General features: G+C 41.3%; 1 protein-coding gene across 1 annotated transcript in view; it reads left to right on the top strand.

The window, feature by feature from the left end:
* The window catches only part of COL9A1 (collagen type IX alpha 1 chain), a 285,908-nt gene that overhangs the window by 172,365 nt on the left and 96,883 nt on the right, over window positions 1-16,660 (top strand). The window contains exons 23-25 of the mRNA XM_030199004.1: window positions 2,068-2,121; window positions 3,870-3,923; window positions 12,270-12,323. Coding sequence (XP_030054864.1) covers window positions 2,068-2,121; window positions 3,870-3,923; window positions 12,270-12,323 — 162 coding nt within the window. The remainder of the gene's footprint in view (window positions 1-2,067; window positions 2,122-3,869; window positions 3,924-12,269; window positions 12,324-16,660) is intronic.

The raw sequence follows: 16,660 nt of genomic DNA, 5'->3' as shown, positions 1-16,660 counted from the left end.
AAGAGTGGCCATAGCATGCCCTTGCATGGGTTTTTCCTGCACGCTAAGTCCATTTTTACTGCCATTAATGCATGGACATTAAAAACAATTATCATGTGAACACTACTGCCACTCATTTTGTACGTGGTAAGGGCTCATGCAGTAATCCTGTGCTAACCAGTTAGTGTGTGGTAATGTAGTCGCACTAACTGATTGGTGCAGGAATGTCCATTCTCCATGACTTGACATGTCCCTCAAAGAAAAAATAAAAAATATTTTTTAGCATTTGGATAACACATGCTGATGTCAGGATGCCAGAGCATGTCTTGCAGTGTGCCATTTTAAGCTGTGTTAGGTACATGTTAGCGCCTAACACAGCTTAGTAAAAGGGCCACTTAGGTATCAGGGTCTTTGATAGTTACACTCTGCTCTATTGGGAGAAGGAAGAGAAAAGCTGTTTTTACTTACTTCTGTAAGCAGAGCTGGACACTTTGACTTGGCTCTCATACCCGGTTCAGCAAACATCCCAGTTACAGTGTAGAAGTGTCCATGTTGAAGGGCCCCTTTTTCTATCATGACGGCCTGAATACTAGATAAACCCATCCAGTGGCGATAAAAGAAAAAAGACTGAAAGAAATGCCTGGAGGTACCCTTAACATGTAAACAAAGGAAAAGAAGGAGCAGTAAAGCTTCAGGTGGACTCATTCCCAGGAGGAACTCCTGTAAAACTATATGGGAATGGGATTCTGTACCAGCAAACAGAGCTAGGTTCCTGGGAACCTGTCTGTAGAGGAGTGTGTGAGAGGAGTGCGATGGATAATCAAGTCTTCCTGTCAGGAGAGAAAGACAGTAAAGCTGTTGTATATACTACTCTAGAATAAACTATACCTCAGGTGTTCATTTTGCCACTATTCATCTTCATTTATGACTGTTCCTAAAGTATAACCCTATTGGATTACTATTAAATTTAATTACATGACCATGTGTGGAGTGAACTTGTTTGTGGGAGCAGCCCTACAGAAAAAACCAAGGTGCAGTAACCAGATACTGTAACAGATCTGTAAATGTAAGGGCATTGAAGAGAATTCTTCCCTCTGTCCCATGGAACCATCTTATTTTTTGTGTGGCCCAGATAATATGCTCAGTCTGCCTGAGAGTCCCCACATATACTTCCCAAACAGATCATAAAGGTTCCCTCTTTCACTATGTCTGATCTCCCTCTACACAGACAACAACCATGTACCAAGTAACTCACTTGTCTTTTGTTTTAAAAACAGCTCTGGCATGTCTTTCTCTATATATAACAGCCTTTAGCTCTGATACCAATTTAATCAGATGGTTATTCCACCTGTGCACTAGTAACACTCCCAGCCCTTATATAACCCACTGGCACAGTTTTAAACTAGGGTATATGTTTTAATGGCAATATGGTCTCGCTGATCCGCATCATACGCACCCATATCTTTAAAGCTCCAGGTGAACGCTTCCCTATAGCTTCTAGTCGGACTCCTCACAACAAATCCTCTAACAGAATCTTAATTTGTAAATTCCAAACTCTGCAACATAATTCCAGTTTATACCTCATTTCAGAGTCTAAGTCCAGCATTTCACCTGACCCATCTTATGGCTTTATTGGTCTGTTTCTCCTGGGCTCTTTCCTTTTTGACTTTTTCTTTGCTACAAACAGCCAGGGCTTTTTCTGTCATTCATCAGCAGACTGCATAATTTGCCCCAAGTGCTTAATTAACTTTCCCTGTTCTCTGAGCTGTTGCTGCTTTCTTACCACACGGGTATTGCATGTTTCTAAGGTTAACTTACTTCCTGTTGGTTCAAGACTCTTTAGGTCTACAGTTCCCAGCATTTTCATAAGCTACCTTCCGTTCAGAACTCTTTTATGCTTGCTGGAGCTCCCTCTATCACCAAATTGAAGTATAACCAGACCTGATATGCTTTGAATTATGATTTTTAGCATTGTAATATTGTGATATGTATTTCTGATAATGTGTGGCTATATAAAATGTGTGTATAGAATGTGTGTGTGTGTGTGTGTGTGTGTGTGTGTTTTAATGAATTGTATTTTCTTTATAGGGCCTTCAAGGTCCAAGAGGAATAACTGGCTTACCAGGACCCAAAGGAGAGGCAGTATGTATAGATATATGTATATATTTGTACAGTTACTTAATTGTTTATTAAGATTTATTATCCTTCGTTATGACTAGATTCACCCAAGGCAGTATACTGCATATGTAAGTACCTGTATACATAAGCCGCATTGAGCCTGCCATGAGTGGGAAAGCGCGGGGTACAAATGTAACTAAAATAAAAATAAAAAATACATGTAGCTTGACATAGACAACTTGCATTGTAGTAACAGCAAAGTAGCAGAGTCTGACCACAGTGGTCCATGCCATGATAATATCATGACTACTGTGATGCCCTGTATACTGGCCAAACCAAAAACAGTTTGTATCAGCTCCAACTAATTCAGAATGCTGCAACATGACTGATAGAAGGCTGCAAGTGGCATGACCACATCATGACCTTTCTGCTAAAGCTACATTGGCTACCAGTACCTTTATGGCTACATTTAAAACTCTGTTTGATTTTCAAGGTCCTCAAACAAAATGGGCCAGAGTACTTAAAGGATAAATTAGCCCTTTATACACCTCTAAGACTTCTAAGGTCCTCTCGAGGATCATCACTATCTGTACCCTCGTCAAAAGAAATTGTACGATGTGATACCCGCCAGTGAGCCTTCTCAGGAGTAGCCCCGAAGCTCTGGAATTTACTCCCAGAGGGGCTACATATAACTTGAGACTACCTCTACTTCAGGAAGCAGGTGAAAATCTGGCTGTTCTCTCAAGTCTTTAATACATAGGGTGGCTGACTACACTCATTCTGCACCTGGACTAGTTTGCTACACACACTGTAACTTAATTCAGTTCCTTATCTGTTGCTTAACTATACAAAGAACTTGCCTTGAGTTTAGCTAACCATCAAAATATCTCAACTGACTCAGTACCACGCGTTTTGTTCCCATCATAAATGTGCTCTTGGTCCTTCAGCTATATGGTTAGCTGTATTGTAGCAAATCTTTCGTATCGTATCTGTTACATGAATGTTCTAATGCATGCTTATTAGGTGTATCATTAGTATTATGCTAACATTGTATTATATCTCTGGTATATGAATTCCAGTGCTGTTAAATGTGTATATTTTTTATACTGTTTTACAGTTCTATTATTAGGTTTCAATTTTCTGTTTTCAAGTTTACCTCATTTATTTATTCTTGGTTATTTTACTATTGTTATGCTGTTAAAAAATTGTAAGTTTTATGTTAAACTGTACCTGCTGTACACCGCCTTGGGTGAATCTCTTCATAAAGGCGGTTAATAAATCCCAATAAATAAAATAAATAAAATAATAAAATGAACAAATGTCAGCATAGTACTCAGAACAGTGAGGTAAACTTGGAAATAGGCAAATTAAATAATAGTAAACATTTATCAAAACAGTACAGTAGAACATTCATCTAACAGAAATATAATACAGAGAAAGAAATGAAGCACCTTAATAGGCAGCACAGTAGAACATTCATATAACAGATAAGATACTCAAAATGTCAGCACAATATAATGAAATATCTTAATAGACATAGACTTATGGAAGGGACGTGCAGTTGGCAGGATGGGTTAGGCAAATGGATTAGGATAAATAAGATGAATGGTTAGATTAAGGGTAAATTATTGATACTACTGAATAACTTATGTGGAACTGGTCTTAGAGGGCGTATGGCAAACTAGTTCTGTTTTTCATTTCTTTAATAATGTGCTCCTTTAACAAAATGTGAAGTAAAGAATGATAGTCTGAACAATTTTTCATCTTTCAAGGGGTTGCCTGGTATTGATGGTCGTGATGGCATCCCAGGAATGCCTGGAACAAAGGTAAGTACATTTGTGTGTAAATTTAGTAATAAATACTGCTCTTGTTTCTAGATGGCTCTTGTTTCCTTTTTTCAAAGGAAAGCTGTACATTTATTTCCTCTACAAAAGGACTGAAACCATTTTTCAGGCTCTTAACAATATTAGACATATTTGTAGACAAAAAGGAAATGGAATTGGAGTGGAGGAGTAGCCTAATGGTTAGTGCAGTGGGCTTTGATCCTGGCAACCTGGGTTCAAGTCCCACTGCAGCTCCTTGTGACCTTGGGCAAGTCACTTAACCCTCCATTGCCCCAGGTACAAAAATCTTAGGGGTCCTTTTACAAAGGTGCGCTGAAAAATGGCTTGCAGTAGTGTAGACATGGGTTTTGGGTGCGTACCAATCCATCTTTCAGCGCTCCTGTGAAAAAGGCCTTTTAAAAACATTTTTGCCGAAAATGGACATGCGGCAAAATGAAAATTCCTTTGAGTCCATTTTGGGTTTGAGACCTTACTGCTAGCCATTGACCTAGTGGTAAAGACTCACATAGTAACTGGGTGATAATTACCTACGAGCACCAAATGTCTCCCTAGCCTCCCACATGGCCAAAAGATGTACCTGGTTCCTCCAATGCCAAAAAGCTGGGGAATCCGGTAACAGCCAATATTGTAAAATAGTTTTCCGGGCCACCAGGCATAACTTCCGACACAAGAGGCTAGCATGTCTTGACAAAGGTCGGAAGGCTCCAGGCACATCCAACAGGTGCTGTTCTAATTGAACCTCCTACATCCTGGTCAAACAAACGTTCCAAAAACCTCCTAACCTGTTCCCAAAATTTCCGAATCTTAGGACACACCCAAAAAGCATGGAAAAATGTGTGGCACTTCCGAAAAAAATCTTGTACATGAGACCCAAAAACGATCTGTCCAGGGCTGACACGGTGTTTAAATTGTGCATAAGCAAAGTGGTCTCTCCAAGAATAGCCCACCTGGCCCCCCAAGGTCTCAAAGAAAACCAATTCACCCCTCCCCCTCTGTTCCCATAGCCTAAAAGTGGGATTGTCCCACCCCGGAGTAAATGCCCCATTCCCCCGAATAGAGAGCTGGTCAGATATAAAAGCATTTTCCCCCAATTTCCCCACTGGAACCCTCCATACATCCCATAGTGGGCCTAACAACACACTGTTCCTAAGGTGGTGAGGTGCTTGAGCTGTAGTGCAGTGTAACAGTGTGAAAAGGTTGTAAGGTGCATAATACTCTCTTTCCAGCTCAGTTGGTGTATAAATCTGAGTTTGCTCAAACCAGTCTCCCAAGTGACGTAACAAGCATGCTTGATTATACAACTTCAGATCGGGAAGACCCAGACCACCCTGTCGCCACTCCCCTTGTTACAAGAGATTCTACCCACTTCTCCAGCAATTAATATGTTGGAAGAAATGATTTATTTTGGGGAAAATAGCTCGAGAGCAACTCGCTACTGTTTATAATTTAAGAGCAAGCGCTGTATTTATAAGTTTTAGGATATTAATTTCTCCACCAATCACCAAAGGTGATAATTGCAATAAATTAAATATATTAAGTATATATATATTCAGAACACAAAGAGACCATATTTTTAGCTTCAAAAAGATTGATTTAATATACAATTGCACACGAGAGGTAGGTTTTAAAAGGGATCTTAGAACAGATAATCTGTGCGTAAAATAGAACAAAGTAGCAGGTAGATCAAAAGTTATGTTACTTACAAGTCCTTGTTACACAGTATGAACAGCATTAGGTAAGCACATGTTTTAGGAGCAAGGCATCAGCGGACCCCAAAGAGAGCAGCAGTTTCCAAGAGAGGCAGGTTTCCAGAGGAGGCAGGTCCCAAGAGAGGAGGCAGGTTCCAAGAGGACGAGCTGGGCTGTTTCCAGGCCTTTTATAATGTTAGCAGAGAAGCATGGTGTGTGCATGTCTTGGATATTTTGCAAGGCATTATGGTTAATGTAGTCTCATGTCTGCACACGACCCCTGAGTCCTGGTATGACATCACGAGACTTACAGTCTGGATTTTGCTGGCAAATGTCTTTTGATGTCCTGTTCAGTCTCTGGGGCAGATACACATTACAAGTCCTTCCTTTCTGCACATGTCTGGAAGCTGATGGGAGGGGCAGGTATACCTTTGACAAGCAAATGTCCTGTTTATGCTTCCTCTGAGTATTCAGGTGTCCACTTTAGTCCATCTTTTGTTAGGTGGGAGGGCAGAGGAAGCTCTTTTGTGTTTGTTAAGTGTTTGTAGTTAACTTATTCCTGCTCTCAGAAGCTCCCAGAAAAAGGAATGGAGAGAGAGAGGCTTGAAATAAAACTATTCTCTCTGCTGCTGTGTCAAATATATATTTTTAAAAGATACACAAATATATTGCTGTATATATATCCAGCAAATATGCTACATATTTCAGTAATAAATTGATACCGTTACACCCTATCATGGTGGCCAGTCTCACTTTGGGTTTTTTCCCCACCCAGCAGAAAGCACCAAAAGCCTAGAAAGGCAACTCAAATCCCTCTGTAATAATCATACAGGTAAAACCTGAAGTACATAGTAACATAGTAACATAGTAGATGACGGCAGAAAAGGACCTGCACGGTCCATCCAGTCTGCCCAACAAGACAACTCATGTGTGCTACTTTTGTGTATACCCTACTTTGATTTGTACCTGTGCTCTTCAGGGCACAGACCATATAAGTCTGCCCAGCACTATCCCCGCCTCCCAACCACCAGCCCCGCCTCCCAACCACTGGCTCTGGCACAGACCGTATAAGTCTGCCCAGCACTATCCCCGCCTCCCACCACCGGCTCTGGCACAGACTGTATAAGTCTGCCCAGCGCTATCCCTGCCTCCCAACCTCCAGTCCCGCCTCCCACCACTGGCTCTGGCACAGACCGTATAAGTCTGCCCCGCACTATCCCCACCTCCCAACCTCCAGCCCCGCCTCCCACTACCAGCTCTGCTATCCAATATCGGTTAAGCTCCTGAGGATCCTTTCCTTCTGAACAGGATTCCTTTATGTTTATCCCACGCATGTTTGAATTCCGTTACCGTTTTCCTCTCCACCACCTCTCGCGGGAGGGCATTCCAAGCATCCACCACTCTCTCCGTGAAGAAATACTTCCTGACATTTTTCTTGAGTCTGCTCCCCTTCAATCTCATTTCATGTCCTCTCGTTCTACCGCCTTCGTATCTCCAGAAAAGGTTCGTTTGCGGATTAATACCTTTCAAATATTTGAACGTCTGTATCACATCACCCCTGTTTCTCCTTTCCTCCAGGGTATACATGTTCAGGTCAGCAAGTCTCTCCTCATACGTCTTGTTACGCAAATCCCATACCATTCTCGTAGCTTTTCTTTGCCCCGCTTCGATTCTTTTTACATCCTTAGCAAGATACATATAGAGGGGCATAATTGAACGAAAACGCCTATCTCCATGGGCGTTTATCTCCGAGAACGGGTCAGTGAAGGGGCGGACCGAACCGTATTTTCGAAAAAAATAGACGCCCATGTTTTATTCAACAATGTGTGAGCTGGGCGTTTTTGTTTTTCAGCGATAATAGAAAATGAAAGCGCCCAGCTCAAAAACGAATAAATCCAAGACATTTATTCGTGGGAGGGGCCAGGATTCGTAGTGCACTGGTCCCCCTCACATGCCAGGACATCAACCGGGCACCCTAGGGGGCACTTTTACAAAAACTAAAAAAAAGGTCAAAGAGCTCCCAGGTGCATAGCACCCTTCCCTTGTGTGTTGAGCCCCCCAAATCCCCCTCAAAACCCACTGCCCACAAGTCTACACCATTACTATAGCCCTAAGGGGTGAAGGGGGGCACCTACATGTGGGTACAGTGGGTTTGGGGGGGTTGGACGACTAATAAGCATTAAGCAGCACAATTGTAACAGGTAGGGGGGGATGGGCCTGGGTCCACCTGCCTGAAGTCCACTGCACCCCCTAACAACTCCTCCAGTGACCTGCATACTGCTGCCAGGGAGCTGGGTATGACATTTGAGGGTGAAAATAAAAATGTGTGAAACATCATTTTTTTTGTGGTGGGAGGGGGTTAGGTACCACTGGGGGAGTCAGGGGAGGTCATCCCCGATTCCCTCCAGTGGTCATCTGGTCATTTAGGGCACTTTTTGGGGCCTTATTCGTGAAAAAACAGGGTCCAGGAAAAGTGTCCTAAATTCTAGCTAAAAACGCATACTTTCTTCCCATTATCGCTGAAATGCGCCCATCTTTGTTCGGCAGATAACCACGCCCCAGTTCCGCCTTCGCCACACCTCTGACACGCCCCATAAACTTTGTCCGCATCCGCGACGGAGTGCAGTTGAAAACGGCCAAAAATCGGCTTTCGATTATACCGCTTTATTCGTTTTTGTGAGATAAACGTCCATCTCCCGATTTAGGTCGGAACTTGGGCGTTTTTCTCGTTCGATTATAAGCAGGATAGCCATTTAGGTAATTGAACCATTTTCAAAAGGCTTATCCTGCCTAGCAATGATAAAGGGAGATCTCTCCAACCAGTCAGCTTCTGTCTTGTGTCTTCCAAAAGGGCCCCAACATCCATTGCCAACCTAATGTCTAAGTATTTGAATGAGTCAGTCACCCAGCGTAAAAGAAAATCTGGTCCCCAATCAGCCTGCAGCTGTGGCGAAGAGGATAAAGCCTCCGATTTCTCCAGGTTTAGGCGAAACCCCGCAAAGTCTCCATACTCCCTAAATGTGTCTAATAATGCTGCCAGGGAGTCCCTAGGATTTGTAAGGTGGACTAGAATATCATCAGTGAAAGCCACCAACTTAAAGCTTTGGGCACCAATTTGGACTCCCTGAATATCAGGGTTCGCCGTAATATCTCGAAGGATGGGATCCAAAAACAACACAAATAGTAAGGGTGAAAGAGGACAACCTTGCCGAGTACCTCTAAGCTCTGGAAAAGGCGAAGACTCCAATCCATTAACTAAAATTTTTGCGTGGGGCATCGAGTATAGCACTCTAATGACCTTCACAAAATGGCCCGAAAAAACATAAGCCACCAGAACGGCAAACATAAAATCCCAATGTACTCGGTCAAAGACCTTCTCGGCATTGAAACTAATAAGGATCGATGGGAAATCTTTATAGCATCTATACTCCAAGGAAGTCAGTATAGTTCGAAGATTCTTGGTTACTGAGCATCCTCCAACAAAGCCCGCTTGCACCTCATGAAGAATGCCAGGCAACACCCATGCCAGACTTTTTTCCATAATTTTCGCTAACAATTTAACTTCATAGTTTAAAAGAGAAATAGGTTGGTAAGACTCCGGCAAAGAAGGGTCTCTGCTGGGTTTAGGCAAAACAATAATTTACACCAGTGCTAGAGAGGGCGGCAAAGATTCGGTCTCCATGATCCTATTAAATAATTTAATGAGGGGAGGAAGTACTTCTACACCCAAAAGTTTGTAAAATTCCACACTAAAACCATCCTTCCCAGGGGCCTTAACGGACTCCCATCAATCGCTGCAGCGACCTCGTCTGCCTGGATCTAAGAGTTCAAAAAATTCTTATCCACCTGCCCAATCGAAGGTAGTACTACTGTATCCAAGTACAACTCCCCTGGTAAACCCGCCTCCGGAAGCGGAGCATACAGATTGCGATAGTACTTATGAAAGGCAGCGCATATGTCCTCGTCAGAACGCACTCTATTCCCCTTTGAATCCTTCAGAGACAGAATCCCCTGGGGACGTCCCTTGGGTCGAGTGAGCCTGGCCAGCAGCCGTCCCGTCTTATTACCATGCTTATATAACCTGTATCTATAATACAACTGCGATTTAACATGAAAAGTTCATATTCTACTATTTTGAGACAGACATGGGAAGCAACTGCTTGCCCCGGGATTTGTAGTATGCAGTGTTGCCATGATTTGGGTTTCTGCTGGGTGCATGTGACCTGACTTGGCCACTGTTTGGAAAACCGAATACTGGTCTAGATGCACCATTGGTCTGACCCAGTATGGCTACTCTTATGTTCTTATGTTCTAACTATTCATTGAGTGAAAAAGTATTTCCTCTTATTCATTTTAAAAGTAGTGCCATGTAACTTCCTTGAGTGTCCCCTAGACTTTGTACTTTGTGAAATACAAAAAAATTGATTTACGTTTATCCATTCTACACCAATCAGTATATACTATCACTGCCTCTGGGAATACTAATACGTAATTCTTATATACTATTATCACCACAAAGCTTTAGACGGTTCACAATCTTAAAAGCCTGTAATAGAATTTAAAATAAAATATATAAAGATGATCTATATTTTTTTAATAGCCAGGTTTTAAATTACTTATATAAACAAATATAGGGGGTCTTTTATAAAGACACAGTAGCGTTTTTAGCACATGCTAAACACTAGAGACACCCAATGGAATATTTGGGCATCTCTAGCATTTAGCGCATGCTTATTTTTAGCACACACTAAAATCGCAAGTGCACCTTTGTAAAAGGTCCACATAATGAGATTCTAACAGAAGAGACATAATTGGGGAGCAACTGCAAGAAAATCTTTTCTACAGGTTGATAATAAATTATCGAACAGAAAAATAAATCAAGTTTGTTTGCATGAAGGAGTCTGCCTGGTCTTAACAGTGAGTTGTAAACCAATACAACCATAAAGATTTTTAAAAATAAAACATAAGACCTTAAATTCTATGTGTGCTCTGATCTGTAACCAATGGAGAATCAATTTTGCTTGCACTGAGCTTGAGCAATAATATAAGCTCCCATTTCCATTGGTAAAACACTCTGTGGTTATTGTCTTCCTCCCATGCTTTGCATTACTTTTATAGGTACAACAGATAGAAAGACTTTCTGTCTCAAAAAGTAAATTTGTGTGGTTTCATTTGTTTGGCTCTTAGAGACCCTTTTATCAAAATGCAGTAAGTTTTTTGCAATTATCACAAAATTGAAACATCTTTCTTGCATTTACTGCCTATTGCAGAAACTTATTGCACTGCATGAAATGTGTGCTGCAAATAAAGAAATAAAGCTGAACTGACTTGTGAGCACACTCCCTCCTTCATCATCCCTCTGCCCAATCCCCTCCCCAACATTGCACATTCTCCCTGATCCTCTCAAGGATACAAAGGAGGCATATTTTCAAAGCACTTTGGGAGGCTAAGTTCCATAGGTTTCTATGGAACTTTGGGAGGCTAAGTGCTTTGAAAATGAGCCCGTATAGCCTCTCTCAATCTCTTCCTTCACAGTGAACCCCTGTCAACAGCTATGCTACTCAATTGCCAATAGCACAGCTGTGTTTACTACCTTCCGCCCAACACCCACCTTAGGCAGTTAATATAATACTTTTATTTTGTGCTGAAGTTTTTAGTTTGGTAGACAGTAGTAGAGGCCTGCCCTACTGTCTATTGCACAGCTTTGTGGGGGGGGGGGGGGGGGGGTCCACATTTAGTCCAATTTATGGCTGTTTTTTTTGTTTTGTTTTGTTCATTTCTCACATTGTTTGTAATGAGTGCAGTGTATGTGCACTAAAACATTTTGTTACATTTCATTTCCTCAAGAACCTGAGTGGATTATAATTCAGACATCCACAGAGTAAAATGAAAACAACAAATACAGTCATGACTACAAAACTTTATTAATATATATTCATGTGGAACAGCATTTTAGAAAGGATGGTCAGATTAGAATTGAGACATCCAGGCTGGGACTTCACCATCTGTTGTTGCAGAGGTTGTTCCAAGAAATATGGGAAAATGGACATTTATGTACCAGTTACACATGGCAGGAACATAATCATCTTAAATATCAATGGCTACAACATGGCAACATAAAACATGTATGTGCTGGCACATATGCATGTATGTTAGAGAGCCCACTGTCCTTGGTGGGTATCTCTTTTTGAGGGGGCAAGAAACACTGATAGTGCTGACATCCTTTAATCCCTCTAGGGGAGTGCTACATAAAACAAGTACTTTTCTGAACCCTAGATGTCCTGGGGAGCGGATTAATTTATTTATTCATTGGTATTTATTAACCGCCTTTATGAAGAGAATCACCCAGGGCGGTATACAGCAGGTACAATTTAACATAAAACTTACAATTTTGTTAATAGCATAACAATAGTAAAATAACCTAGAATAAACATAAATACAATAAATGTAGATTGCAACTGTCATTTTTTTTTTGAACATAGATGTGCATTCCCATTCTGAAATAAGGAACGCACATTTATGTTTTGGCTGCACATTTTAAAAATGAATGCCTTTAAAAAAACTTTAAAAAGTACAAACAGTATTGTAGAATTTTGGTGTTAAATGCATGCTTTTGATTTATGTGCTTAAAATTTTCTAGGGTGAATCAGGAGAGCCTGGTGCTCCAGGTGAAATTGGACTTCAGGGGTTGCCTGTAAGTACTTGGTGCTGTCCATGTATCTAAAAATGAGGTTGTCATCTATTTGTGGCAATATTCTAACTACCTTCAAAGTTTTTCTTTTTGATGTGTTTACACCTGTTCAGAGCTATTTTATTGCTCTGATGGGAGTGACTGTTTTCTTATTCTACCCTCTCTTCCTGCTACTTGTTTTATTATATAAAGCAGGGGTATGCAAGTTTTTTTCAACATTGAGCCACATGATCAGAAGTCCATGTGCATGTGAGCTGCATTTTTTATAGTTGGCCACATAATTAGAAATTCAGAATGTGTCTGGGCCAGAAGAATATTTTATCTGTTAGAGCATGATTTGTACTAATCAAAATGTATGAATTTCTTCTGAAACTGTGACTTCATATCCACCAAATAGCTCTGTAATGTTTCCAAATCATGTTTCCTAGCTAATTAGATAAATATGGGCTTCTTTTTTAAAGCTGCGCTAGTAATTCCCATGTGGCAATTGAGAGGAAGCCCATAAGATTGAATAGGCTCCTCTCATTTGCTGCACAGGAATCGCTAGCACAGCTTTGTAAAAGAAGCCTTATACCTTTTGCTAAAAATCTGAAATGGGCCACATCCCAAGTTTAGTTGGGCTATTTGTCTCTGATGATGCATATTGGATGTCCAGATATAAAGACTGAACTTTGACATGAGGTTAACAACTTCTTGCAGGTTTATTCATTTCGGGAGAATGTGTTGTTAGCACACTTAGGGGTCATTTTACCAAGCTGTAGTAAAAAGGGCCCTGTGGTAATGGCAGGGCCATTTTTGCCACACGCCAGGGCCCTTTTTACCACAGTGGGTAAAAAGTCCCTAAAAAGACATTGCCATGTGGTAAGTGCTCCCTGAATACCACAGGGTTAGCACCATGCTAGAAATTATGGAATTATTTTCTGTAGCACCGGAAATGCTTGAGGTGGAACTACCATTAGTGGCCGCTTTGTGCCAACAGTACTTCTGCGTTGCCCTGCAGCAAGCCCATTGCTGTGTGACAACCCTTTAGTAAAAGAGCCCCTATGCATACAAGAAGTTGTACAAGAAGGAAAATATTTCAGTGCTGCAGTATTCAGGGAAAATTTTTGGAAGCTTCGGTGCTGCTCCATCTGCATGAAACTCTGAATAAAAAAAAAAAAGAAATTGTCAGACTTAGGGCCCTGTTTACTAAGCCGCGTTATAGACACGTTAGCATCTTTAACACATGTTAACAATGTACGTGCATTAATCATGTACTTACCTATAATATCCCTATAGGTGCCTACATTTTTAATGCACGCTCTAATTGTAGGTGTGCTAAAAACGCTAATGTGTCGTAGTAAACAGGGTCCTTAGAGTGAACTAATATGGGTTCCAAGGAATGGCAAAGCAAAGTGGGAATCTGCCTTAGAAGAGCCAACCCATCATTAGCCATTCACCCGTGTTTCCGGACATGATGATTCTGTGTGACCCTATCTTTGTTTTAGACCAGCTGGCTGACATGACATTGAAAAGAACCCATCTGGAACTGCCACAACTAACTTGCATGACCCTGGCTGGAGAGTAGGCAGTGGGCTGTTCTAATGCCAATGTTAGCTGGAGAGCTAATTCCACCACTGCTATTGCTTGAGCCCTACCAAAAAGGAGGGGAATCTATCTTAACATAGTTTTCAGAAGAACCTCAAGCATTGATCAGACACTCCTTATGTCCAGCTCCTCTGAAATTATCTTTCAACACACTTAGAATGCAGAATAGGAGTTAAAATGGATGAGGAGATTCTTCAGAGAAAGAACCTTGAAGGAGATTTCCGAGGAAACAAGAGACATAAAGCAGGTTCTGAAAGGGGACTTCATATAGTGAGGGATGCAGGATAAGATTGAACCATGGAGTGAGGACGAGTTGGTGTAGTCTGAATCCAGGGGGGGAGGGAGGGAGAAGAGGGGGGTGGGAGGAGGGAGGCGGGGTGAGGGGAGGAGGAGGGGGTAATGCGGAGGGGGGAGAGGGAGGGCAGAGGGGGGTGATGAGGGGTGAGGAGGAGGGGGGTGAGGGGGGAGAAGAGGAAGAGGGGTGAGGGGGAACAGGAGGGGGGAGGGGCCCTGGAGCCTTGCTAGCGCCCATTTCCTTTCTGTTCGAAACGGGCCTCTTTTACTAGTATACATTAGATCGCTCCACTAAGATTCTGGAAACTATACCAGATGATAAATTATTATTATTATTATTATTATTAACATTTGTACAGTGCTACCAGACACACGCAGCGCTGAACACCTGACACAGAGAGAGACAGTCCCTGCTCGATAGAGCTTACAATCTTATCTATGGAATCTCAAATCAATTCATTTGCGAGGAGTTCCTTCTGTGTTGTGAGGAAACTAAGAAGTATCCGGAAATATCTTTCTGAAGATATGTTTAAACTGGTGGTCCGATCTTTAGTCCTTAGCAAACTGGACTATTGTAATACTTGTATATGGGTTTATCAAAGTGTTTATTAAGAAGGATTCAAACTATTCAAAATATGGCTGTACGATTAATCTTTTCTCTTTAAAAAATCAGATCTAATTACACCATTTTTTATTAAGATGCATTGGCTTCCTGTTCAAGCTAGTTTGTTGCTTAAATTGGGTTGTATGATATTTAAGATTATATATGGCTTGATACCCCAATATATGATTACTCTTGTCTGTTTTCCAAAATTGTGGCAATTTCATAATGTTCGAAATCTGACTCTATTCTCCTTTCCTAACTCCCAAAGGATTGTGTGAAAGAAATTGTTTACCCATCTTTTTGCATACCAGGTAGCTAGCCTGTGGAGTTCTTTTCCTCAAATTAAGGCATATCAGTGATTATGATCTTTTTAAGAGAGAGTTGAAAACATTTTTGCTTGTGAAACACAAATCAAGAAGTAATTTGTTAATCTATGCTAGTCTTTGAGAGTGTATCTGATGTACTAAATTGATATTAATTAGTGATATTGAGTTTTCTGTTATGTCCTGGATCTTCTGGATCTAGTATCTTTGATGTAATCTGGTGTGAACTATTTGATTGGTACTAGTGGACTATAAACGAATTAACTGTATCTGTGGGTTGTGATGCAGAGGCCTGCCATCAGGATATAGCTTGCAGCCAGCTGACAGAGAAATGAGACCAACAGCCAACAATTCCTTCTGGGGTGCTTTTTTTTCTTTGCCCTGAAACCTGGTTAATTCTTTTGTCCATCCTCCATAGGGCCTTAGGCTTCCTACCTTTGAGCACTCAGCCTGCTTGATAAGGAGAGAGAGAGAGAGAAAGAAGCAAAAAATCTCTTCCCTCTAAAACCGGGGCCTTAAATAATCTAAGGAACTAAACAAGCTCCTCTCCTAGGCATATCCCAATTGGGAACACAGCTAGAAGAATCCTAGGCCTTTATCCCCCTATGCTGCTTCCAGAACAGTTCCACCCCTGAAAGAGAAATTTCACCTTTGGCTATAAGGGCTTTGACACCTGGGTCACATATGAACAGCATTTAAATGAGGGAGGTAAAAGCAGTTGTACCCCACAAACAAAAGCATTTGTGGTAAATGGGGTAAGCCCACAAGGGTTAAAAAGCCCTTATCAACTATGCAGTAATATCTGGGAGATGAAAAATACTGTATGGAGGGAATAGGTAATGAAACGGTTAATGTAAAAAAGAGGGAATAAAAGCAAATCAAGAGAGGATGGCAAATCATCATCTTTGAGAGTCATGTGTGCCAATGCTTGAAATTTTGTTAACAGAATCACTGACCTGGACGTCAAAATGGCAGAGACAGACTTGAATATGGTTTCAATCAACAAGCCTCGGTATAATGGAAATCGTGATTGGAATGTGAACATTTCAGGATATAAACTCTTCAGAAGAGACAGAATAGGGAAAAAGTGGGGAGGAGTAGCTGTTTACATTAGGGACATAATAGCGACCATTGAAATAGAGAGAGGGCATGGAGAAGTTATTGGTTGCCATGGAAAAGCCTAAGAAGACTTCCATCTCCAGCACAGGGAAAATAGGTAGCTTCTGACATGTGTCATCGTTAATGATAGCACAAAAGGAAATGGTGTTGCTTGTAATTACCTTCAATATGCCAGATGTGGATGCTCCTCTTTTCTGAATGTAACACTAACCAATGAAGACCATGTCATTAACTTCAGAGTACAAGAAAATGTAGTGTCTGGGGACCACTGTACAGTAAAGTTCAATATTAGGTTCAAACTTTAAATGAACAATATTAGGAGAATGACCCTAGACTACAAGAGGACTGACTTCAGGCTAATGAGTGATTGTTTAGAGAAATATGGGTCCCCAGTTAGGTCATACTGGAGTTCC

Source organism: Microcaecilia unicolor, chromosome 3 (assembly GCF_901765095.1).
Source record: "Microcaecilia unicolor chromosome 3, aMicUni1.1, whole genome shotgun sequence".
Classification (NCBI taxonomy): domain Eukaryota; kingdom Metazoa; phylum Chordata; class Amphibia; order Gymnophiona; family Siphonopidae; genus Microcaecilia; species Microcaecilia unicolor.
Note: the sequence above shows the minus strand (reverse complement) of the source record. Positions and strands in the feature narration are given on the sequence as shown.